The sequence below is a fragment of the Artemia franciscana genome, chromosome 3 (assembly GCF_032884065.1).
Source record: "Artemia franciscana chromosome 3, ASM3288406v1, whole genome shotgun sequence".
In the NCBI taxonomy this organism is placed as follows: Eukaryota; Metazoa; Arthropoda; class Branchiopoda; order Anostraca; family Artemiidae; genus Artemia; species Artemia franciscana.
In genome coordinates, this window is record NC_088865.1 from 13433789 (window position 1) to 13460539 (window position 26751).

A 26751-nucleotide genomic window follows, 5' to 3' on the forward strand; every position below is an offset into this window, starting at 1 on the left:
CGTTTAGATGCAGGTTTGAAAAGCGACCGCCCAAAGATAAGACCTACGACATCCCTTCGGCTTAGTGCGAACGAAGTTTATATTTCAAGTTGGTCAGAGCTTTCGATGGAGAAATATTTTTTTTTTTGGCGAATGATTGTCCTTTAATATCTTTGTTTGATATGGGAGCTTCTCGTTCTCTTATCAGGGAATCTGTGTTTAGGAAATTAGATGCTTCGTGTATATTACAAAAGAATGAACAATATGGCTCATCCCAAAGTATTAGTGGGAATACTCTGTCGTTTGTCAGGCGCGCGGTTCTCCTTTTGAATTTCGCAAATAAATCAATGAGGATTGAAGTTTTTGTTTGTCTAAGATTACCATATCCACTGGTTATTGTTTTTAAGGACTTGGCCGAAAAATAGCTAGATTTTTGACTCCACTAATTGTGCTGCTTTGTTGAAATATAGGGATTGTTGTGCGGTAAATTTTGAAAACAAAGCTCTCAGGTGTTAGAGAGTTAAACTGTTGAGTCAAAATCGAAACTGGTTCAAGATAAACTAGGGTAGTGTTAAATCCAAAACAATAGTCAACAATATTTATGGTTCTGATCCGTCAAAAGATATGTTGCCGGTACAGCGAAAACACATCTTCGCCGGAGAGAATTTTCCACCTTTTTTGATTCGTCCCATGTTCCCTCTGTGACTTTGAAGGAGCGATTTTTAGACTTGGCGTACAAATACCGCAAAATATTCGCAACACATGAAACACATTAGGGAAATTGGAATTTAGTTGAACATGAAATAAATACAGGTGATTCTCCTCCTGTCCTTAACCGTCCGTATAATTGTCCGCGTGTTTGGAAACCAGTAATAAAGGAAAAAGTCAACACGTTATTAAATGCTGGAATCATACAAGAGTGGGATGGTCCCTATGCTTCCTCAGTCATTCTTATCAAAAATAAGAATGATGAGCGGCCTATGGCAGTCGATTATAGGCCATTGAATAAAATCACTGTCAAGGACAGTTATATGTTACCAAAAACTCAGGATTTGTTGGATAGAAGGTCCTTTTCTAAGGTCTTATCCACAATGGACTTTTTGTCAGGATATTATCAAATGTCAGTGAAGGAGTCTGACATGGAGGAGACGGTTTCTGTTTGCAGCTATGGGGTATTACGATTTAAACGGGCTCCATTTGAGTTACGCAATATACCGTCGTTTTTTAGCGATTAATGGAGAAAATTTTCCGCCCGATAATGTACAATGATTTAGAAGTTTTTCTGGAAGATGTTACGTCACATACTGAAGGTTTAAGCTCTGCTTTGGGTCATTTGGTTATTTTGTTTATTTATATTAATAAACCCATTTTCTCTCTATGATTCACATTTCAAGGTGTTAAAGCAGGTGTTCTCTAGAACTCAATACGCTGACTTGCGGTTGCGTCCTTCAAAATGCAAATTTTTGGCAACGTCTGTATCAGTTCTGTGTCATATTTTGGAGGAGGGTACCATCAAGCCAACTCCAGAAAAAATTTCTGCACTACAGAATTCGCAATATCCGAAGAACTTGAAGGAACTAAGGACGCTGTTAGAGTTATTTTTGTGGTTCCACAAACCCATTGCTGCTTTGGCCGCCATAACCCGCCCTTTAAATTTGTTGATGAAAAAGGATTAAAATTTATTTTTGGCGAGGAAGAAAAACACTCCTTTGATATCCTTAGGGAAAAGCTGGTTAGTTCACCTATTCTTGGGCTCCCTAGCATGAATCAAGGAGGTTATATTCTCAATACGGAAGGATGTGACAATGCGATTGGTACAAACCTTTAACAGTGCCAGGGGGGTAAGGAAGTAATTTTATAATATGGTTCACATAGTCTTTTTTTTGGCTGAACAAAATTATTCTGTAACCAAAAAAAAAGTGTGGTAAAATTTGTGAAATTGTATCGTCAGTATTTGTATGGGTCAAAATTTAAGATTGAAACAGATTATCACATTCATCGATGACTGATGAAAGTAAAAGATCCTACTGGTCGGTTAGCCTGTTGGTGCTTAATGCTCCAAAAATTTAATTTTGAGATCGTATTCCGTCGAGGGGAGTCAAATTGTGTTCTAGATGCATTATCAAGGCTACCAGTAACTTCAGTGGGAGAAATAGTTTCTACTTTAGTTTTGTCTATAAGTTTCGACCTGGCTACGTTGAAACGAGAACAGAAAAGAGACCGGTTTACTTCAGCGATTACAGAATATTTGCAAAATAAAAAGGTGATGGCCCTGGATATGAAGAAGCAGGTAATTCGTGAAATTTCAATTTTTTTGGTAATAGAAGGTCTTTTAGTGCACACGTAGATCCATTCCAGAAAATAACAGAAAGCTGAAATTTCCTTTGTTCAAGTGCTGCCATCAAAGTTGGTTCTAGAGATAATGAAATCTTTTCACGATTCTCCATATTCTGGACATTTGGGTACTAGGAAAACTTACTAGAAACTTAGAAATAACGCTTGGTTTCCAAATGAGAATTCGGTCGCTAAGATGTACTGTGTTTCTGGTAAAAAGTGTCTCCATCGAAAGACTATGAGTTATACTCCAGATGCTCCGCTTCAAGTTTAGTAATGCCGTCAGCAATATTGGAAATGGTTTTTATATATTTCGTTGGTCCATGCCTAAAACAACGATGGATCATGTGTATATTTTGCCAGTATCTGATTATTTCAGCCGCAATCTTCATTTGATTCCCCTTGTGGACGCAAAGGCCACTTACACACAAACTGAAACTGGTGCACTTACACAAACTGATTGTTATCGTAAATGAACGGAGCTATACACAATTTTCTAAGCCAAATTTTTACCAAAATTTGCCAGTTCTTGGGTGACTGAATCAGTGCCAACTAACAGATCATAACGTAGGAATTCAATTTGGCTTTCGATTTCGGGACTTACGCGCGGAATTTTCTAGGCCACATTTTTATTAAAATTTTCCCGTACTTGGGCGACTAAATTACTGTCACCTAACTGATCATAATGTAGGCATTCATTTGAATTTCGATTTCGGGATGTACGCACGGAATTTACTTGGTCCGAAACCTCATCTGCAATCCTCAAAGTGAGGTCGGAATCATTTTCATTTTGGTTCGGATTACTAAACAATGATCTCAGTTCAAGTCCAATCCTTTGTACGTCAGTCTAAACGTCTGAAGGGGCTTGCCTAGTTGGTGTCTTGTAAATGGAATGAGGGGTATTTGTTAGTCTAACAGGTGAAAACGTGTTATCTGAAGTGTTAGAAGTTGAAGTCAAAGTATTTTGAGGGGTAAGTAAGGTTTGAGTAGGCTGAGCTGGTTTTGTACGATTCAGCTTTTGAGTGGTCAATAAGTCATTAAATAAATCTTTATTACCATCATCACCAGGAGAAACCAATGATAGGTTCTGCTCTCCTTTTCAGTGTCCTGCTCCCGAAGGAACTCAAAGCCCCAGGCTGAGCAGTCAAAGCCGATGAGCTATCTTCTGACTTTTTGATGACAGAATTCGTTTCTCCAACCCTATACGGACCATCAAAAACATGGTTCAGTCACGACAAGTCCTTCGATTTGTAATAATCAGCCACATCATACAAAACTCTGTGGTTAATAGTCCTATCAACTAGCAACGATGCATCAAGCAGAAACATGATGAAAAAACTGTTATCACGCAACAAATTGTTAAACTCTATGTTGAGACAAAAGCCGACATTATTGAACCAAGAATCCCAATCTGATCTGTTTTGCTGATCGATATATTGTGCCAAAATGTCCTTTACATCGGCGTGTCGACGTCCCAAAACACCATTCGTTTCTGGATGCTCACTCGAAGGAAAACGATGGTTTTTGGAATGCGTCCCATGATTAGAAAAAATTGACAGAAAACCAGAAAGAAGACAATATTCTTACACAAACGCCTTTGAAAATGGTCCAACCTTTGCGTCCACTAGGGGAATTAAAAGAAGAGGGTGGATGATATAATCAGTTACTGTCAAAATATACACATGATTCATCGATGTTTTCGGCAAGGGACCAACTAAATATATAAAAACCGTTTCCAATATTGCTGACAGCATTGGTAAACTTTGAAGCGGAGCATCTGGAGTATAATTCATAGCCTTCCGACGGAGAAACATTTCACATGAAACAGAGTACATCTTAGCAATTGAATACATATTTGGAATCCAAACAGGATTTCTAAGCTTCTCATATGTTTTTCCAGTACCCTAATGTCCAGAATCAAAAATGACGATATGGAACATACTATTGCAAACTATCAGTGATATGATATTCAAGATCAGAAATTTCAATGCACATAATTTGTTGGAGAAAAAAAAATTAATTCTATAGAATGAAACAAAAATCCTTTTTTATGAATAAGTACGACTACAAAATGCACACGGCAAAACCATCGTGTTTCACAATTTATTACTTGAACCCCAGTTATCCATTTTTCAGCATTCACCAGCAGATTTACTCTAAAAATGCTTTTTTCGAACCTTCGACTAGAAGGTTACCTCTTTAGAACAGGCTTCATATTTCCATGGACAACCGATAAAGTAATCTCCTAGTAGGCAGATTACAACCAAAGAACAGGCTCCATGCCTTCCTTGACAAATTCATGGTAAATTCTAAATAATACACCAAACGTAATGTTCAGTTCTGAAAATTATACCAAATGGTTGGCTTATTTCACAGGGTAACGTTAACAAGGTACTTTCATTGAAGTCTATAAATCCTAAAACTGAAACTTGTGCGACTTCTATGACAATGAGATTGGCGTGGTTTTCCATGGGAGAGTTGGGAGAAGAAATTAGCCGGGCCATCTTCTCTAGAAAATGAGTAACAACCCGGTTTCAAATAAAATGCTTCTGATAATCATGATTGTCCATTTTAATTCCCAAAATCCATAGACATCAACCCTTATATTCTAGGAATATTGAAAGATTGGATTAGATTGGGAGAGTTTGGGAAGGAAAACTGCTTCCCAGGAGGTCTCTTCAATCAGCTTCCTGAAGCAAAAGAACTTTGGAAGGTCAGAATTGACAGTAAGTTCCCTGGGTCAGCAAGTGTTTGGCCAGTTGTGATCTCTTCACTAAGGCACCCTTAGTAATTCTTACCGTTATGCATAAACGTGCTCAATCCACTTTTTCAAATTGTACAGAAAAGAGAAAATATACTTTAAAAATTCGTGAAAATCTAGATATGGTTGAAAGATGTCTTTAAAACAATTATCTAGACAAATCTAGCCTTTTTTTCAGGGGTAATGAGGGAATTAGTCTATTGTAAACATTTTCTTATGAAATGAAGTGAACTCCATAAAGCATAATAAGATTTTGCCGGAAAAAAAAAATGCAAAAACGTGTTCAGTCCGCCTAACTTTTATCTTTTTTGAAAAAAAAGAAACAAAAGAAACAGAATAAGAACCAGAAATCTATATCAAGTAGAAGGTAGTATAAGTCAAAACTTTGTTGTGTTAATTTTTTGTCTGGTCATTTTAGCGACATCAAGACATGAAGTGTCGTGTATGAAAATCTTAAAAAACGGATGTTTACTCTTCATCAAGCAGCGGCAACAGTGACACAAGATAGTCGTATTTTGATGTGCTGATTGATTTGCAATTTGGATATTGGGGTCTCATCACTTTTGTCATTGTTTTTCCTCTTTTTCACAAGTTCCCTACTCGAAACAGCTCTTCATCTTCCATGGTTGTCTTAAGCTCCAGAATTCCAAAATGTTTCTAATACAAAATCCAGTGTAGGCTACTAAAACTACTAAAACTATTATACATAGTTACTAAAACTACGTTTTTCTGTGTCAGCGCCTCGTCTGGTACAATTCTGTTGAAAAAATTCTCCCTAGTCAAGTAGCTATTTTTTTTTCATTTCATCTGTAGCCATTGGTATTTTAACTCTTGCCCACCACACAACGTTGTCACAGTCTCTTTGAATTTTGACAAGGACATCTGAAGTTTTCTTTGCCTCTTCGATACGGACATGGTCAATGTCACACTTTAGGAGGGGATGACCTGGCTCTGTGAATTTTTGATCGCTTTTCTGAATACTCAAGTTTCTTTCTTTCCGCACGAGTGAAGTCTTTTAGTTATCTTCCTCTTCTCTTTGGTTTCTTGATTCTTGCGTCAGGGAGCGTAATTCAATTTTGTTGTTTTTCAAGCCCTGTTCCTTTAGAAGCTTCAACGATCACATATTCCTGAATGTTTCTTGCCAGCATTTCATCACTCTCGAACAGGTTTACATTCTGGTTCATATTCTGAACCCGATCCACTCTGGTTCTACTGTTATGCTTCATTCAGGCTCATATTCTCTCCTTACTCCGAGGAGGGGGTCCAATTTATGTGTACTGGACACGTGTATGCTTTTTACAACTGCCAGAAATGGGATCGGGCATGTATATGCAAAATCTCTAGCTTCAGCAATAATAGACCAAAGAAATTGTCAAATATATCAAACGATGCAAAAAAAGAATGATTCTAAATGGCACTCATTTCGTAGAATAATAAATTACTGAAAATGTTTATAAATAACGGTACGGAATTACGATTCCTGAGAGATACTCTCCCCTATCTCCAGTCATTACCTATTCCCTCCAAACTTTTTATCTTTAAGCCAGTACCAAACTTTTACCCTCATGATTAAAGAGCCTACATGATTGTTGTCCCTTTTGGGTTTACCATTTTGCTGGATTTGTTGCATATAGAAGTCTCCCTTAGGCTAAGCCCAAGAATTTCATTACTACATCAGCACGATTATTTTCCGCTAATCTCGCGGATTCACTTCTTCTAAGTTCCAAATCTGTCTGATATGGCTTTGCAGTCAAACACTCCATTCGTTCTACAGAAAATTTGGATGGCAATGGATAAGGACTAAGCTATGGTAGCAGCAGTACAGACATTGGCCAGAGATGAAAGGTTGAAAGCTTTAGTTAAGACTTTGAAGTTCTTTTTGTGCTTTGCGCATTTTTATCATTGTTGTGTCATTACCATGTGAGATTTTCACCAGTGTGGTGTAGTGGTGGGTATTTATCTTAGGGAGGAGGTGCGAGGCGACTGGCCCTAATTATCAGATATATTTTCTTTCCATAACTTTAAATTAATTACCCTAACTCTTGCATCGTTTCTTTTTTCCCTTAGTAATCTGTCACATCTTCAGTGAAAAGGCTGCTAATTGAGACAAGTATAAAATTAAACCAGAAAATGACTTATCAGTGCAGATCAGATGGTTACACAGCAGCATTGTCGAGTGTCGTTCAGCTTCAATCGGGGATCCATTGAATCTCGAACCTACATAGCCAAGGCAGTAGGTGAATTGCCACGATCAGTCATAGGCTCGAAAAGGAACCGCTTCAGTGGCATCGTACATTTTTTTTTTCTCTTATTTTTACAAGTTTTTAGAAGCCAGTTTATATTTCGTTATCAAACGCGTTAATAGCAAGGGTCTTATCCATTAAGAGTGCCTATTTTTATCTTCTAACCTATTTACAGGGTTTAAATGATGTTGGTAGGGCTACTCTCCTGTAATACTGGAATATCTTCTAGAGAGAGAATATCTGAAAACGTCGTTCTAAAGATCGTTCGGATGTTCTTGAGTACACACAAAATTACCGGTTCAGTTGTACCCAAGGGATCCCCTCAGATTATCACCGAACACTGAGGCCTGAAGCGACATGTGAGTAGAAACCTATCAGTTCTGTTATGTCTATGGGACCCTCTCCAGCCTAGCGTCGCCCAAGGGAGATTTCTAACAAGAAATTTTCTCCTTCTAGACATGATTCGATAGGTCATAAGGATTTAGCCATATAAGTCGTAATCTAGTTAGGTTTTTTAGATGCGATTCAGATCCATCAAAATTTTCCTAGCTTCTGAAATATTTTATTTACATAAATACTAAGCTTTCATTATCAAATTCTATTAATTTATAACTTGTGTAATTGGAAACTATTTCGTGCGTTCCGCAGCAATCACAAGGAGGTTACTAGTCTAACCTTTAACAACTGTACTTATACTTAATTAAATAAAAAACGACAGTTTTTTCTACTGAAAACAAGGAGCAACATTAAAACTTAAAAAAGAACAGAAATTATTATGCGTACGAGGGTGTGACTCCTCCTCAATACCTCGATCTTTACGCTTAAGTTTTTTAGTACTTTTGACAACAACTTCTTATTGTTCTATTTAGACGAACGTTGTGTTTCAGGAGTCCTTCTTATAGAATTGGTACAAAATTCGAACTTTAGCGTTAACAGCAACGTGTTAAAGAGGAGCCCCCCCCTCCCTGACATACGTAATAACTTTTATTTGCTTTGAAGTTTAATATTACTCCTTACTTTCAGTTGAAAAAAACTTGCTTTTGTTATTTAATTTCTGATCCTTTTTTAAATAATGCCAGGAAATTTGGCTCCACCTCCACGAAAAAATCCCTCCTCTACACGGATATATTTTCTATATAATTCAATCCTGGTGACAATTTACCCCAGACAATTACCCTTAACCTCTCGAAGCGTAAAATTGAGGCGCCAAAGAGAAAGCAAGACACAAGAAGAATTTCGTATAGGAATTCTGACAAATTCTCCCAGTGTAAAATTTCCCCTGAAGAATTCACCCCATGTGAAATTCTCCCCGTGGGAAATCCAGCAAGCGAAAATTCACCCCCCCCCATCCGAAAAAATTGCATACTTCCCAATAACAAATACTATACGTAGACAATGGCAAATTTTATACCTTAAAGACCTTTCCCCAGGGGATGTGGGGGGGGGTCATGATATCTCCAAAGGCATAGTTATTGTGCCTTTCTACTATGCTGAACAAAATACTACCACTATTACAACTAACAACTCACCCCAGAACCAAGCCTCCTGAGGCCAAAACAGCTACGCCCCCCCCCCCGATGAGGAGATCTGCTCTCCGTTTAGCCCTAGACGGTTGGCCGAAAAGGACAATCTTCGGCAATCGGTTATCCTTCATCCGCAGAACGTGCTCTAGCCATCTCAAAAACATCAAGTAAAGCTTCATCCGCTTTTCGGAGCGCCCATGCTTCAGAGCCATGTTTGACCACAGTCATCACTGTACCTTCCAATATTCTAATCTTGGTTTGCAAACTTATCTTCCTATTCTTCCAATTTTTTTTTTTAACTGTGAAAAAAACGTCCTGAGCCTTGGCTATTCTACTTTTAACATCTTCACTGCTCCCACCGTCTTTACTAATAATATTACCAAGGTTCTGTGTACCTACTGAGTCACCTTCTCAGTAGGGGCCCACCCCAGGCCACTCAGCGCGTCCCCAGGTGGCGGATAGAGGAAAGCCTTGCAGATATAAAGGGTACCTCCGGTGGTGATGGAGGCGCGGACCAAGGGGGGACCCAGCCCCTGGGGGTCCTAAAATATAACTGGGATACCCTCGCCTGGGGGACATAAATTCAGGCGGAGGAGGAAGAAGGCCCCTCTGATGTAGACTGAGCTGGGCCCACCGGCGTGTGGATATGTCCCGTCAGCTTCAAACTTTCCCACAACAATGGGTAAAATCGTATGGTTTGGCAGATTATCATCGTGGGAGGATCCTCTTCAGGAAGACAACTGCGAAAGGGCGGATGATTCAGCGACGAACAACGGCCTCTACAAGTTGACGGAGAGGAGTGGCTTACCGCCGTCTCCTAACCAGCCTTGAAACCTTTCCTTTTAACAAATGAATTATGGGCTCTATGAATCAAAGCAGAATTACTACCGCGTCCGGGGAAACCGACGAACCTAGCGATTTGATGATGATGATGATGATGGCGAATGGAAGTAATATTGAACATACTACCGCGTACGGGGAAGCCGACGAACATGCTACCGCGTACGGGGAAACCGACGAACAAGCTACCGCGTACGGGGAAGCCGACGATCACAATAGGCCTATGACGACCCCCCGGACGGGATAAGGATACCCTGCGACTCATCTCCACTAAAACTGTACTCAACATTGGAACACTCGACACCCGGACTTTAGCCAAACCAGGAAAAATGGACCTATTACTGAGAGAACTAAACCGATACAAGTGGGACTTAGTCGGGCTATCTGAGACACACCTCCCCCGAACCGGTGAAGAAACTATCTCTGGGACCTCCCTCCTACTCTCGGGACGCACCGATGGCACTCACAGACAGGGTGTTGTGAGTGCCCCCCGCTGTTTTGGTTTAGTTTCCCTTTTAAGTCATATGTGTTTTTCGTGTGTTTTATGCTTCGTTCTTTTTTTGTGAGTTTTTGGACTTTTTTTTAGTGTCCCTTTTAATTTGTAGATATATATGTTTATTTCTTGACTTTTTTTTGTCCCCTTCCCTTTTTTCTGACTTATATTTTTTGACTTTTTTTCTGACTTGTATATTTATACATAATTTGATCATTCATTATTATTAGTGTTTTTTGCTTTGTTTGTTTTATTAGTCGACTCCGAAGTCCGAATTCGGCCCCCTGAGGGCTTGTGACAGTGATTTTTTTGAAATAAATATCTTATCTTATATCTCATCCTCTCACCAACTACAAAAAAGGCGCTGATCTCCTTCACGCCCGTATCAGAAAGGATAGCTACCATTAGACTAAAGGGATCCGTGTCAAACCTTACCATCATCCAGGTATATGCTCCTGACTCTGCTCGAAGCGATGAAGAATGCGAACAGTTCTACTTTCAACTTCAAAGTGTCACCGACCAAACACCAAAGAAAGATATGCTCATCGTCATGGGCGACTTCAACACTATCACGGGCAACGATCAGATTGATCGGAGAGATGTAATGGGACCGCACGGCCATGGTCGACTGAACGGAAGAGGTGAAAGGCTAAATAGTTTCTGTAGAGAAAACGACCTGTATATAACTAACACCGCCTTTAAACACAGACCCGCCGTAAGGTCACCTGGAGATCCCCCGACGGAGTAACTGAAAACATGATAGACTATGTGCTGATATCTAAACGCTGGAGGTCCTCAATAATGGATACTGTATCCCTTCCTGGTGCAGAATTTGATTTGGATCACTCACTCCTGATGTAAAAACTCAAGCTAAGACTGAAACGACTCCCTAAGACGATAAGAATCCCTAGATTCCGGACAGAACTGCTTCGCGACCCCATAAAAAAAGGCACCTATACCACCAGCCTATCGTCAAAATTCCGAGCTATCCTAGAGAACTTCACTTCCCTCACCACCGTCGAAGAGATTGATCAACGGGCTGAGCATGCAACTTCTGCAGTTTTGGAGACAGCAAATGATGTCCTCGGGAGGAAAACGAAAGACAAAAAGCCGTGGATTACTGAAGAAATAATCCAACTATGTAACCAAAAGCGTCTCTGCAACAACAAAGCTGACCCATGCAGCCGAGACACCTATAAATGTCTCAAAAGGAGAATCGAACGGGAAGTCCGAAAGGCCTTGCGTAGCTATGTTACCGAGAAATGCAAGGAATGCGAGTTTTGGAAAGGAAGCAGTCAAAAACTATTCAAAACAGTTCGTGAACTGTCTAGCAGGAAAGATCCCATCTCCACAGCAATCCTAGACAAACAAAACAATCCCATCAACGATGCAAAAATGAAACTCGAACAATGGAAGAAATATTTTGAAGATAAATTAAATCCGCATATCATTGCCGATCCCAGCATCCTAAACTCCTTCCCCATTAATGATCGAGAACCTCCACCACCACTCTTAAAATCAGAAACTGAGGCAGCGATAAGATCCCTGAAACTCGAGGGAAGGCCCCAGGACTGGACGGTATCACTGCTGAACTAATCAACATTGACTCAGAGGACGTCGTCGAACCGTACCACAAAGTTGTGTCAGCCGCATGGTTAACGGGCCACGTCCCACAGATATGGTGTAAGGCAGCAGTGGTCCCAATCCACAAAAAAGGTTCAAGAAGAGAGTGTGAGAACTACCACCCGATCAGCTTGACCAGTCATCAAACTAGAATACTGACCAAAATTCTCCTACGCAGAATCCAAGCAATTACAGCCTCCGTTATGGGTGAATACCAAGCTGACTTCCGACCTGGACGATCGACCATTGACCAAATCTTCACCGTCTTCACCGAAACTAGACTAATGCCTCGATAACTACGAGGCTCACTCTAACCACCTTTCTTATACAGTGGTTTAATTTCGGTTTTCCTAAAATCATTAGACATTTCCCATTTTTCAAAAATCATATTCACAATCTTCAGTAACTTATTTCTAACCTCAGAAACACTATACTTAAGAAACACATTTACCACACTATCAGGACTTGGAGCCTTATTATTTTTGAATCCTTTTAGTACTGTCGCTAGTTCTTCCTCACAAAAAAATCTTCCTTCACATCCAAGGTATCACAAACTTTTTTATTTTCCTCTATATCTTTTCCTGCAACTGTACCTCGTTTTAGCAAATTCTCAAAATGTTCCGCCCATTTCTCTTTATCCCTTTCCTTGTCACTTAGTGTAGGCCCCGTTCCTATCTTTAACTGGGGCAAGTTCAGAATGACTACTCCCTCTCAATTTATTAACATGCCATTACAATAATTTACTATTATGCCGTCTAGCAGCATCTTCCAGATCCTCTGCCATTTTATCCATGACCTCCACTTTAGTCCTCCTTAGTTCATATTTTAATGCTTTCTCCAACAAAATGGCTATATCAAAATTTTTATCAGAAGATTTTGAGAAAAAAGAGGCATGGGAAGAGGCCTAGTTGCCCTCCAATCTTTTTGATCACTTAGAAAAGTACTCTAGAGAATTACTTTCTGTGAAAACGAGCCATCTCTCGATATTCTAGGACCACTGGGTTGATACGATCACCACTAGGGAAAAAACAAATCAAACGGCTCGTGGTAACGAACTGCAGTAAGGAGCGACCCGGCTCAATAGTAACCGAAACTTTAAAAAAGGGAATGTTGATACCAATAGTTACATCAAAAGACTCGCATTTTAATACTGATTTTAGGGTTATAAGTTCCATCAAGTTTAGTCTTACCCATAAAAGTTACGAGCCTAAAAAATTTGCCTTATTTAAGAGAAGAGGGGGAAACAGCCCCTAAAAGTCATAAAATTTTAACGAAAATCAAACCATCAGATTCAGCGTATCAGAGAACCATAGTGTAGAAGTTTCAAGCTCCTATTTACAAAAATGTGGAATTTGTATTTTTTGCCAGAAGACAGATCACGGATGCGTGTTTATTTGTTTTTTGTTTTTTTTCCAGGGGTGATCGTATTGACCCATTGATCCTAGAATGTTGCAAGAGAGCTCATTCTGATGGGAATTAAAAGTTCTAGTGCCCTTTTTAAGTGACCAGAAAAATTGGGGGGCACCTAGGCCCCCTCCCACGCACACTTTTTCCCCAAAGTAGCCGGATCAAGGTTTTTTCCTTCACAATACCTTGCTCTTTACGCTAAAGTATTTTTAGTTATTTCAACTATTTATTCTACGGCCTTTGTGATTCAGGGGTCATTCTTAAGGATTTGGGATAAAGATCAAGCCTTAGTGTAAAGAGCAAGGTATTGACAAGGGGGCAAAAAACCCCCTCATATACATAATAAAAATACACAAATATAGAAGATCGTTACGTAAGTTGATTCGTAAGGTACGTCTGTTTATTTCTAACAAAACCGTTCGCACAAAAAAAAAAAAAAAAAAAAAAAAAAAAAAAAAAAAAAAAAAAAAAAAAAAAAAAAAAATCTAAAATCTAGTTACATTTTTAAGTAACCGAAAATTGGAGGGCAACTAGGCCTCCTCCCCCATCCTTATTTTTAATCAAAATCATCCGAACAAAACTATGAGAAAGCCATTTAACAAAAAAAAAAAAAAAATGGTATACAAATTTTGTTTTAATTATTCATGTGCGGTGAGCCAAAATCAAAACATGCATTAATTCAAAAACGTTCAGAAATTAAATAAAAACATATTTTTTTAACTGCAAGTAAGGAGCGACATTAAAACTGAAAACGAACAGAAATTGTTTCTTATATGAAAGAGGTTGTTCCTCCCTCCGCAACGCCTCGCTTTTTACGGTAGAGTTTTTTTATTGTTTTAAAAAGTAGAGTTGTGAGAAAGAGTCAGACTTTAGCGTAAAGAGCGAGGCGTTGCGGAGGGAACAACCTCTTTCATATAAGGAATAATTTCTGTTCGTTTTAAGTTTTAATGTCGCTCCTTACTTGCAGTTAAAAAAACATGTTTTTTTTTAATTTAATAACAAACACAGATCCGTGATCTTTCTTCTTGCAAATAAATACAAAATTCCACATTTTTGCAGATAGGAAATTGAAACCTCTCTAGTAGGGTTCTCTGATAAGCTGAATGTCATGGTGTGATTTTCATCAAGATTCTACACTTTTAGGGGGGTTTTTCCCCCTTTTTTTCCAAAAATCAGGCAACTTTTCTCAGGCTCGTAACATTTGATGAATAAGGTCAAACTTAATAGAAATCAGCATAGTAAGCCGATTCTTTTGATATATCTATTGGTTTCAAAGTTCCGTTTTTTAGAGTTTTGATTACTATTGAGCTTGGCAATTCCTTACAATAAGTTCGTTACCATGAACTGGCTGATTCGTAAAACCATGGGTAACTAGCATAGTTGCACAAATAATTTGGAGAAAAATTATTATACATCCCATGCCCCTTGACTATCCCGATATAAACCCGTCTTTCCCTCCACCCCCCACCCCCACATAAAAATTCAGGAGATTCACCCCTGATAATTCAAAGCCCTTTTCCCAAGGGCTGGAGGAGGGGGGGGTCAATACTGGAACCATAGTTATTTGACATTTGGCCTATTTTGAAAAAAGGGTTATCTCAAAATTTCAATCCGATTCATGTAGGAGAAAAGAGGCCGATGGAGGGCATAGTTGCCCTCTGATGTTTTCAGGCCTTAAAAAAGAACTAGAACTTTTAATTTTCAGTCAAGCAAGCTTCCTCCGAAGTTTAAACAATCACCCTTCCATAAAAACCTGATATAGCCCCCAGGCATAACTTACAACCCCTGTCCAGGGTTCTGGGGATAGTGTCAAGCCCCATGGATTCTTTATATGTTCTTTGGACTATATTAAACAAAACGAATATCTACAAAGCTAGATCAGAGGCATTCGGGAAAAAGAGAGCTTTGGAGGAGCTAATTGCCCCCCGATCCCTTTAAACTCTTTGAAAGGGAAATAGAATTTTCCAATTTCAAATCAAATGTCCCTCCTTCAAAGTTTATAAGGCAACATTTTGCGTTAAAAACCTCATATGCCCCCGGGGATTAGCTTACAACTCTTACTCATGGGCTTTGGGGGTTATATCAACGCCGAAAGTATTATTATACAAACATTGGACTAAATTGAATGAACAGGGGATATGTTGTCTTCTGACCACTTTTAGCTCTTAAAATGTGACCCTGAAATTAGTGTAATCTGATCTTTGGACTATTAGGAGCAAATCTCTGTCTGAAAATTTTGATCGGATACATTGGGGGAAAATAAAGCGTAGGGGAGACAGATGCCCTCCGATCACTTTTGACTCTTAAAAAGGGAACTAGGACTTTCAATTTCTAATCAAAAGAGCCCCCTTTGAAGTTTATGCTAATCGAACTGACATGGAATAATTAAGCTGAGTTAAGGTTCAGTAGCAGCGTAGCAAGGATGACAAGCAATGGGTAAATAGGAAGGGGATGAGGCTTTTAAATTGGATATGGACTATTAAAATAACCGTAACTTGAGTTCCCTGGCCAGAGTAATATGAAGTATTGCAGCATGTTCAAAAGGAACAACATTTTGGTTTTGCTTCTTTGTTCTCAATCTTGCCTGAACTCTGAAGAGGTTAGCCACAAAACTTCTAAAATGCTAAGTCCTGAAGAAAAATGTTCCTTCAATACAAATTACAAGATCTTTCTTGGTGGCGGTTTCAAAATACGCCATTTTTACTTCGAACCAGCTATATCGTATATTTCTAATTTTGCATGTATGCATGATTTGCAAAGTAATCTAATGACGAATTAGCAAATTGTAAATTGTTTTTAATGAATAAGCAAATCGTTTTCCTGATAAAAGTAAAGAGCTAAGTTGAAATTTAAAACAAACATAAGCTACTTCTTCGTTATTTATACAACATATATTTCAAAGCCTGTTTCAAATAAACTGGCTGGTAATATTTCCATATATTTGTATAATTTAAAATCCACTGATTCATTGAAAACACAAAACGGACACGACAAAACGGGCTTACAAGCCAAAACAGGATTAGAATTGCGAAAACAAAAGACTAATTTATAAATTTCTCAGTAGTGTTTTGCGACCATCAAATGAATAAATTTTACTAAGCAATTTTAATTCTATAAAAGGCTCAAATACATATCCGTCATCAACAATAGACACTCAGAAGAAGGATCTGCATTAGTGATGTGTAATCTATAAGTTTGGGCAACATCTCTCTGGCCATAGGATTCAGCCAAATGAACTTCACGTGGATCTGGGGGAAATCATAAGGAAAAAAATGGGGCAAAGAATGGGCCAAGGCCTCGTGGCGTAAACCTTTGAAATTCCATCTCGTTTGTCCCTTGGACCAAGAAACTTGTCCACAGGGTTCAAGCGATTTGATCACTTACGTGGATAGGTCGAAGAGGGCTCTTATGCCTATACAATTTCATTCTCATGTCGTATTTACTCAAGGTAGTTGTCCCCAAAACTTCAAACCAACCGAGAAAAAACAACAACATCTATCGTCTGGTAAAAATTTGTCATTTGGGAGGTGTTTTGAAGGGGTCACTAGCTCACTTTAGTTCTCGAGTGATAAAGAATAAAAACCCTTGCATGGTTCCATATTAGCCATGGTTCAGTATGCCTAACTCGATCAGTATGCCTAAAAGTTGCCAGTGTGAGAGGAAAGGGTTGGGGGTAAGCTAGAGGGACCATTAGCCTGCTTCATGCTTTCAATACTTCAAACACAAACTGTCTACTACTACCACTACTATTACTACTACAACTACTACTACTAACAACTCACCGCATGAACTGTCTGCAGAGCGTAAATAAAAAAAAAGGCAAGATGCTTGTCTTTCTGAAAAAGAGAGAGCGTAGGGAGTGTTACAGGATCAAAAGGTCACTTTGTGCCACCAGTCATACAGATTGAAAATTTTTGCACAATATTTCTTTACAAACAAGATTAGATTGGAGGAATGCTAAAGGTGCCAAGAGCCCAGGATTTTCATGCATTTACACAGATTGAAGATCTTTGCATGGATCTGGTTTATGCAAGATGTGACATTCGCGCAAACAGGTTGACTAGCCTTTCTTTTTGTTAAAATTTTAGAAATATAGGAGGATAGGAGGGATCACCAGCCCGTGTTGAACCTCCGATATTAACGTTTTTTGTTGAACCTCCCTAACGTTTTTTGTTGATATTAACATTTTCGCCTTTCGGCGAAAACGTTGGCAGCGGGAGGTTACTAAGAACGGCTTGGACTTGCGTATTTGTGTACAAATTAAACCCTAGTTGTTTTCGCACCAAATTAGGCCTTAGCTCATTCTTACAAAGCGTCATTATCTGATGTTCTTTCTTTCTCAATATGCACCCAAACAATGAAGCTGTCAATCCCTGAAATTCTTGAAATAATGTATCCCGAAAAATCTTTTTGAATATATATTAACTGATATCATTAGCTCGTCAATTATCATTGCTATTCAGCTAAAAAAAAAAAAAAAAAGTAAGTGTTAGTTAGTTCATTTCCTTATCACGGGGCAACTTATTACTGGCGGAATTAAGAACGAAAAAACAGAATAGGCTTCGTTTACTTTACAAACGAGATAACAATTGAAGTCCAGAAGATACAATGCACTGTCATGCCTCTATCTCAGTCCTAGACGTAAAAATTGAAACAAAAATTCAATCAAAACTAAAATGATTAGTAACAGCAGACCATAGGACTTCTGTACACCTTGGATATCCATATGAGTTTCAATATACTGCTGTTTGAAGATATTTTGGCGAAGGAGCCAAATATTCAACGAACATGTTAAGCAATTTTGGATTCTAGTCCAGTCCAAACTTAGACCTAATGCCTGCCTACCTGTTCACCTGAATGGAGCAATCCATTAAAAAGTTAGGCATGACTTGAAGAAACTAAAGCTTGGTGTAACAACTTCAGTCAGTAAGCTATGAAACGTTACACACACAGGCTACGCTCTGGCTCTAGGGCAAGCGAAGATAATCTTTTTGGCTCTGGGGAATATCCATAAGCAACAGCTATCCCAAACACAGGGAAAACATTTAGACTTAAAATTCAGAGAGTTTTAATTCAAAGAAATTGTAAAGTGGTAGAGGTTGAATAATACCACCTTCTTACGATAAACCAAAATCGGCAGCAAAAAAAAGAAAAAAAAGTGTTGCTGCCGAAACTCAAATAAAGTCAATAAAGACTCTTTCCGTTAAACAAAGAAGTAATAAAATAGAATAAAGCAAACAATCAAACAATACTCACAATGCATTGAGGTTATCAGCTTTACAAGTTCCTGAGATGCAGTCGGTTGGCAGATTCTACAAGAGAAATAAGATAATAAATATATATAATAAATAAATAATATAATAATAAATATAAATATCATGATAAATAAAAGAGAATAAAAATGTGAGCCTATATCAAATGTCGCAAAAGATCAACGCTGCCCTTCCCCTCCCTCCTGAAGAGAAAGGAAATGAAATTTCATCGAAATAGAATGCATTGAAACCAAGTTCTTTGGGAGAATTGAAACTTGTTGAAATTCCTGTTGTTTGACCCTAATGAAAAAAAAATTAAGATTACTTCTACATTCAGAGGAAAAAAGTTAGCGTCTCAATCCCAAAACCAATCCAGAGCCCCCCTCCCCCCTCATATACACACACGCAAATGCAAACAAAAAGACAACATTAAAATGCACTATTTATGTAAATACACTTGTTTTGACGCACCAAATTCATCTACTTTTATTAACAAGTTGAGAAAAACAACATCGAATGGACTACTTTTGTCTAAAATATCACAAGTAACAAATAAAAGACTTTGACATGAAAGCTTGACCTTTGCTTTAAAGACGACTATAAACATCAGATTCTCATTACACAATTTATTCCCAACAAACTAATAGCAATAGATCAACTGTAATTTAGAGTTAAAGCCCTATTCGTTCTACACTTTTCACAGATGTTCACCAATATTTTTCTTGACGTAATATCATAAGTTTAGCCAGAATGAGTGAAAGAGAAACTTTTTACTGGGTAAAATAGAGAAGAAAGAGAATAAACAGAACTGAAACCAATACAAAAGAGAAGATATCAACAAACTTGCAATGCCATGTGGCATTTGTAAATTGCGCCACCTAGCATTAGATTATCACTGATAAGTGATGCATTCGTTTCCAAAGACTTAGGAGGCAACGCCATCCTTTCCTACTGGGCGTTATTTAACGTAGTGTAAAGTCGGTCATTTCTATTGACTTTAGTCAATAGTAAGCAAGTGTGCCTTGCTCATTATAATACTTTAAATTACTAGAATCGTAGGCAAGCAGTCTTCCACAAGCAGCTTCTGTGAGGAGGTCCAATATAATTTTTATCGGTGGGTGTAAGCGTTTTTGACGTAGATGAATACCAGCACAGGATTCAACTACTTACAGGGGAAAAAAAATAATAAGTGTCCAATTAGACCAAGTAGGTTTTCATTATTAACGAAGCCACATCATGCTGAGTTTTGATCCTTAGGAGGCTTTTCGTTTGGGAAATTTGTATGACCTTGAAAGTTGTCACTGTGGCTCCTCAGATTCACAAAGGATTACTGGGTAGCAACGGAGTTGAAATCCGTGATTCTGTTAAGACTGATAATGTGCTTGAGGTGTTAGTTAAGTTTGTTCATGGTAAAAGGTACCGTAGCTGTTCTTGATTGCAGTTCAAAGAGAAGCAATCGATTTAAGGATATTACTGAGCTTAAGTTGGTAAACTGTTAGAAAACCTCAAATTCTTTGGACGTTATTAAAACTTATCGGAGATATTACAGCAAGACTCTAGATCATAGCCATGATCTCAATTTTGCTTAAGTTTATACGCAAGCCAACTCAACCCATTCCTTCAAATTGAAAACGAAGCATCTCTTCTATGGAGTCAATCAGGATGGCTAGATCCTTAAGAGAGTCAAATGTATAACATTACTTGATCACCAAATGTAAGTCCAAAAGCAAGGGAAGAGATAAATCACTTTCATGAACATCCTACTCTTAGAGGGGACCTGTCCTAGTGTGGGAGTTTTGCTGTCACTAGATCTTTGAAAGGCTTAAACATGATATCCTTATCTTTACTCCGACAACTTCAATTTCATCATACTTCCTTGTAAACTCCATCGATTCGAATGGTGAGGGAAAAGTTTGTTAGTCTATGCTATTATTGACTATACGCACAAGAATCAAAGTTATTGAGAAATTTTGATGGTCGAGTTAATTTTAAAATTTTACTTCGAGCATCTTCCCTTTTCCAACATGTCTCCGCTGAGCTTAAAGACAAACATATATTCATCAAGCTCCATTAACCAATGAGTCCAACAGTTCTTCAGCAATTACCTACTGCATTTAATGATTATAGCACAGTCAATCATTTTCTTGGCATGACCATCGCTAATGTGTTACCTGTACTGGAGGACATTTTTACGCTGAAAGTAGGTATTTCCAATTACATGAATTTGTGGTCACCACAATTCAAACAGGCAAGGATCATTGTCGTTAAGTTCGTTGGGAGATGCGGTACCGATTGTACCAAGCCAAAAGCAAAGCATGTTTGGAAATTGTTTTATTTGCCTTATGTTAAATAGAAACCACACACTCATAAATATACACAAGTATGAATATGATACGTCGAATTATATATTAGTACAAAAAATTAAAGAATCTTTGAACTTGCCTGTGCAGCGAATCAAGGAGATAAAATAAACAGATATTGCTGACGTCTTTGATAAGTTGCCGTCGGTTAGCCTAAAAGGAAAAAAAGTTCTAATTTACATTATTTGATGGAATGAATGCCCCGAGCTAACTGAGAGGGAATTTCACAAAAGAAAAGGAGACAGTCACCCGTTTCAGGGTAGGTAACTATTCTGTCATATAGAAAACAAATATCGCATCTTCTTTTGAAAGATGAACATTGGGCCCAATTACTGTTTTATTGTCTTGAAACATTGTTTTTGGCCAATATCCAGCAATTTCATTTCATCTTGACAAACAGAGGAGGGTAAATTACGCTTTGAGAGGCAAAGAAGAGCCAGAAAGCTAGTATAATGACGCTCGTGGGAAAGCTGCAAGAGCATATTCACACTTTAGAAAACAATTTATTACCCTAAAAAGCAAATCGAAGTCAGTGGTGAACAGCAAGCTTTTTGTCTCCCATTTTTTTTTCTTAAGACCATCATTGCTTTCCCAATCCAAATGTACGGCCAACTTGACTGTTAACACCTGAAATTGTCTGATAACACCACAGCTTGGCATGATAATTTCCCTAGCGAAAACCGTAAAGATAAGAGGACAGAGAACTAATAAGAGAACTAAGAGAAGAGAGAACTAAGAGAAGAGAACTAGAAAACACCGTAAAGATAATATTACAGAAGTTCCTAATATATATTTTTAAACTGATTCTAGACAATTTCTTTGACATTTACAGTTCTTGCATAAAATTAAAAATTTATTTATGTTAAATCCAACAATCCGCATTTGACATATTTTTTTACAGAATTAGTGCACGAAAATGGATACTGATTCTCTAATGCTAACCAAAAAATAGTTGATCATCATAACCAACTGAATACTTCAGTATATTTTACTGGAGAAACCCAAAAAGTGTATTTTACTGCAGTTTTTTCTTAATATCGATCAAAGTAGGGATTCCCTCTTTTCTTAGTGTGACGATCAGCTCCACAAACTCAAAATGCAGAATTTTTTTCATATTGATGTTCATAGCCACCATACTTCAGCAAAAGACTAGTAATTGCTTCAATCTATGTTCAAGTATTTTCCTTGCTTTTCAAGAGATTTTTTTTTTTTTTTTTTTTTTTTTTTTTTTTTTTTTTTTTTTTTACTCCATGTCCTCTTATCTCACTCTGAAAATATTAAGAAAACCAACCTATCGATCAAAAGATCGATTTGGCCATTTCTTTTAAGAAAAAAAAGAATGTGCTTTTTATAAATAACTGACTGCTTGAATTAATGCGGCCTAGATTTGACCTTGGATCCGGAGAAAGTTTAGCATTATGATTTTCTTAAGAAGAACAACAACCATTATTTTATGCTGATTCCAGACACGCAGTCAAATTTTCCCAATCATTTACATTTCTTGCATAAAAACTTGACCTTCTTGTGTTAAGTCCAATAGTTTGTCTTAACGAAAATGCATATCAACGACTACTGCTACTACTAACAACTCAACGCAGCACCCAGCCACCTGAGGCCAACACAGCTACGCGCGCTCCTCCTCCATCCCAATCTATTCAAAGCCTCCCTCTTTACAACCTCCCAGGAAGTTCCTGTGTTTCCTTCAAATCTTTCTTTATGACATTCTAACACCCCAACCGCAGATGACCAGCTTTCCGGTTAGCCCTAGACGGTTCGCTGAAAAGGAAAATCTTTGGCAATCTATCATCCCTCATCTGCAGAACGCGGATGAAGGATGAAGAACGCAGATACATACCCATAGCCTAATACAGCACAAGAGCTTAATGATTACTACAATTAATTATTTACAGGGTTAGGAATGACACTCCTCGGTATGATGATACTCCTATATAGTTTATATTACCGCAGTTGTCCACCATACTAGAAATGCACACTGGAAACCTTTACTAAGGTTAGTCTAATAAAGGTGAAATTGAACAAAAAAAAAAAGTTTTTTTCAACTAAAAGTAAGGAGCAACATTAAAACTTAAAACAAACATACTATAACATATACAAGTTTTTGGTCCCTCCTCAACACCTCACTCTTTACGCTAAAGTTTTTTAGTGCTTTTAAAAAAGCTTGTTATTGTTCTAATTAAACGAACCTTGTATTTCAGTAGTCATTCTTAAAGAATTGGGACAAAATTCAAACTTTAGTGTAAAGAGCGAGGTGTTAAGGACGGGGCAATCCCCTCATATACGTAATAACTTCTAACACATAATGAGTTTTAATGTTTCGCCTTCTTGCTTGGAAAAAACTTGCTTTCAGTTGCAAACTCTAGACAATTTAATCCTGTTGAAAATTTACCACGGGCAAATACTCTTAACATCTCCACACGTAAAATTGAGCCAGGATAGACAAAGCAAGACATAATAAGAATTTCTTATATGAATTCTGGCAAATTTACCCAGAAAAATCTCTCCGGGGAAAATCCCCCTTCCACTCAAAAAATGTATGCATTCTTCCCAGTAACAAATACTACACGTAAACAATGGGCAAATTTTATAACTTAAAGACCTTTCGCCATAGATTGTAGGGAGGTTGTATTATCTTCAAAGACACAGTTATTCGGACTTTCAACTAATGCTGAAGAAAACGGTTATCTCAAAATTTTGATCGGGTAATCCTGAGAAAAAGGGCGTCGGTGGGGGCCTAGTTGCCCTTCAATCTTTAAGGTCGCTTAAAAGGGGCACTATAACTTTAAATTTATGAATGAGCCCTTAACCGATATTCCACGATCACTGTGCCAATACGATTATCCCTGGGAGAAAAAAAACAAAAAAACTAAAAACAAATAAACACACATCCGTGATCTTTCTCCAGGCAAAAAAATACTTGAAACCTCTGTGGTAAGTTTTCTGATACATTGGATCTGATAGTGTGATTTTCATTGAGATTCTATGATTTTTATGGGGTATTTCCCCCTTTTTTGAAAATTCGGAAAATTTTCTCAGGCTCGTAGTCTTTAATGAATATTTTATATGTGGAATCAAAATATTCGGCCGATTCTATTGATATATCTATTGGTATCAAAATTCGGTTTTTTAGAGTTCCAGTAATTATTGAGCCGGGTTGCTCCTTACTTACAGTTTGTTACCACGAACTGTTTGAAAAAAATTCTCCAACAGTACCCACTTTTGTAGACATCCTAGTAACATACTTTTAGGTGCTTAGTTGGGTATTATTGTGATCAATTATCTATTAGGTAGCAGCAGAAAATCAAGAAATATTTTTTATCTTCAGTCTAGAAAAAGTTTAATGTAAATTTTAAATTATTAGATAAAAATAAAATAAAAAATTTGAGTCTGTTTCCAAAATACCCCTATTCTCTCATCAAACCAGTGGAAATAGTTAAAACTATATGGTTTGATAAAAATATTCATTTTAGTCATGCCATTTACGCAAGCTAATGAAGGGAAAAAAACCCACTAATAGTCGGTTATTAGCATCTACTATTCTCTTACCTTGTGTCGTAAAAAGTTACTATTAACAGGACGGATATAAAAAGGTTAAAAGGTTCTCAATAAATCAAAGTAGAAAGTAAAAATGGCGCCTGAGCGAAGTGCTTTTGATGTCTATATATGATCTGATCTCTGTTGGGCCTTAAGAATATCTCTTCCTTCTTTTCATAGTTAAAATCTACCAGTAGATGTTCTTGAATATCAACCATACTTAATGAGACTTAAGATAAAATACGCTAAGTTACTTTTAGGAAGTCTGCATCTGATCCAACCTATGTGGAGGGAGTATGGTAGATCCCTAGATTCTTATCATTATAGCACCTACTACAAAATCCGCCAGATTTCAATGACACCCGGTAGGAGGTACAAGCTGGTGTCCTCCTTGCACCTTTTCAGGGTCCAGCCAAATCCCATATCTGTGATGGAAGGGCGTAAATTATTGAAGTCATTAAAATCTACAAGAGCAGTAAACTAGATTTTATCTAAAGCTGATAGAAGCTGAGAGCCGAATTTTCAGTTGTATCTTTTTGGGGTCCAAACACAAGTCAAATCTCTTATAAGTAGTATTAGTAGTAGCGGTATTAGTACTAGAAGTGGCGGTAATAAATAGTAACAATAGTAATAGTAGTAGTGGTGGTAGTAGGAGTAGCAGTAGTAGTATTAGCAGTTGCAGTACAGTACTAATAGTGCTATTAGTAGCAGTAGTAGTAGAGCACAGTATGTTTTAACTATTTTAATATCCCCTAATCATTCCCCGAAATTTTCACCTGAATCACCTTAGCCTCTTCGGACACCCGGGATCAAATATATCTCAAAAGTTTGATCGGACATATTTGGAGGAAGGGAAGCTAAATATGGTGTTGGAGGGGCCTGGTTTCCCTAAAATCACTTTTGACTCCTAAAAAGGACGCTTGAACTTTAGGTTTCCAATAAAATGAGCCATCTCCAAAGTTTCTACAAGAGCCCCTTCCAAACGAAGACACCCGGAAATTAACAATAATAACAAGTACGTTTAATCTTCATCGCTTTATTAAATTTAAATGTCCTGTGGATTAGTGGCCAGGGTTTTAGTTGTATCAAATCCAATGTATCAATTGTATTGTATCAAATCCAATGTAATCCAATGTATCAATCTACAGTTCTAGAAGATAACGCTATATAAAACTGTTTGTGCTATTTTTTCTAGGTATAAGACGTCTTTTCACATCCATAAGCCAGGCATTTTAAGGACGGTGTGTGGAAATGAGAAATTGTTCAGGGTGATCACACAGGAACAGCCCTGATGCAAATATATAAACAAGAGCTATGAGCTCATATGGCACTTGTGACGAGGCGAGAAGAGCTAAGAGCCAAGAGATCATATGGTATGAGCTCTAACAAAATTCTATGAATCAATAGATTGATTTAAAAAGGAAAATAAGAGGCTTAATACCGATCAAGATTTAAAATAAGAGCTCTGAGTCACAAAGTCCTTCTAAATATCAAAATTCATTAAGATCCTATCACCCACTCGTAAGTTATAAATACCTAATTTTTCTAATTTTTCCTCTCCCTTTTGCCCCCCAGATAGTCGAATCTGGGAAAACGACTTTATCAAGTCAAATTGTGCAGCTCCCTGACACACCTACCAATTTTCATCGCCCTAGCACGTCCAGAAGCACCGAACTCGCCAAATCACTGAACCCCTCCCCCCAACTCCCCCAAAGAGAGCGAATCCAGTACGATTCTGTCAATCACGTATCAAGGAAATATGTTTATTCTATCCACCAAGCTTTATCCCGATTCCTACACTCCAAGTGTTTTTCCAAGATTTCCCCCTCCAAATCCCCACAATGTCAAAAGATCTGGTCGGGATTTGAAATAAGAGCTCTGAGACATGAATTCCTTCTAAAAATCAAATTTCATTGCGATCCGATCATCTATTCGTAAGATATAAATACTCCAATTTTCATGTTTTCCAAGAATTCCGGTTCCCCCCTCCAACTCCCCCGAATGTCACAGGATCTGGTCGGAATTTGAAATTCGAACTTTAAAGCACAAGATCCTTCTAAATATCAAATTTCATTAAGATCTGGTCACCCTTTCGTAAGTTACAAATACCTCAATTTTCAAAATTACCCCCCCCCAACTACCCCAAAGAGAGCGGATCCGTTGTGGTTATGTCAATCATGTATCTAGGACTCGTGTTTTTTTCCACCAAGTTTCATCCCGATCCCTCTACTCTAAGTGTTTTCCAAGATTTTAGGTTTCCCCCTCCAACTCCCCCCAATGTCATCAGACCCAGTCGGGATTTAAAATAAGAGCTCTGAAACACAATATCATTCCAAATATCTAAGATCCAATCACCCGCTCATAAGTTAAAAATACTTCATTTT

At 37.8% G+C, this 26751-nt stretch overlaps 1 protein-coding gene across 1 annotated transcript in view; it reads right to left on the minus strand.

Annotated features, from left to right (window-relative positions):
- LOC136024902 (uncharacterized) overlaps positions 1-26751 on the minus strand; it is a 148114-nt gene that overhangs the window by 24837 nt on the left and 96526 nt on the right. Inside the window, exons 13-14 of the mRNA XM_065700460.1 lie at positions 20898-20968; positions 18460-18515 (exon numbers count right to left, since the gene is read on the minus strand). Coding sequence (XP_065556532.1) covers positions 18460-18515; positions 20898-20968 — 127 coding nt within the window. The remainder of the gene's footprint in view (positions 1-18459; positions 18516-20897; positions 20969-26751) is intronic.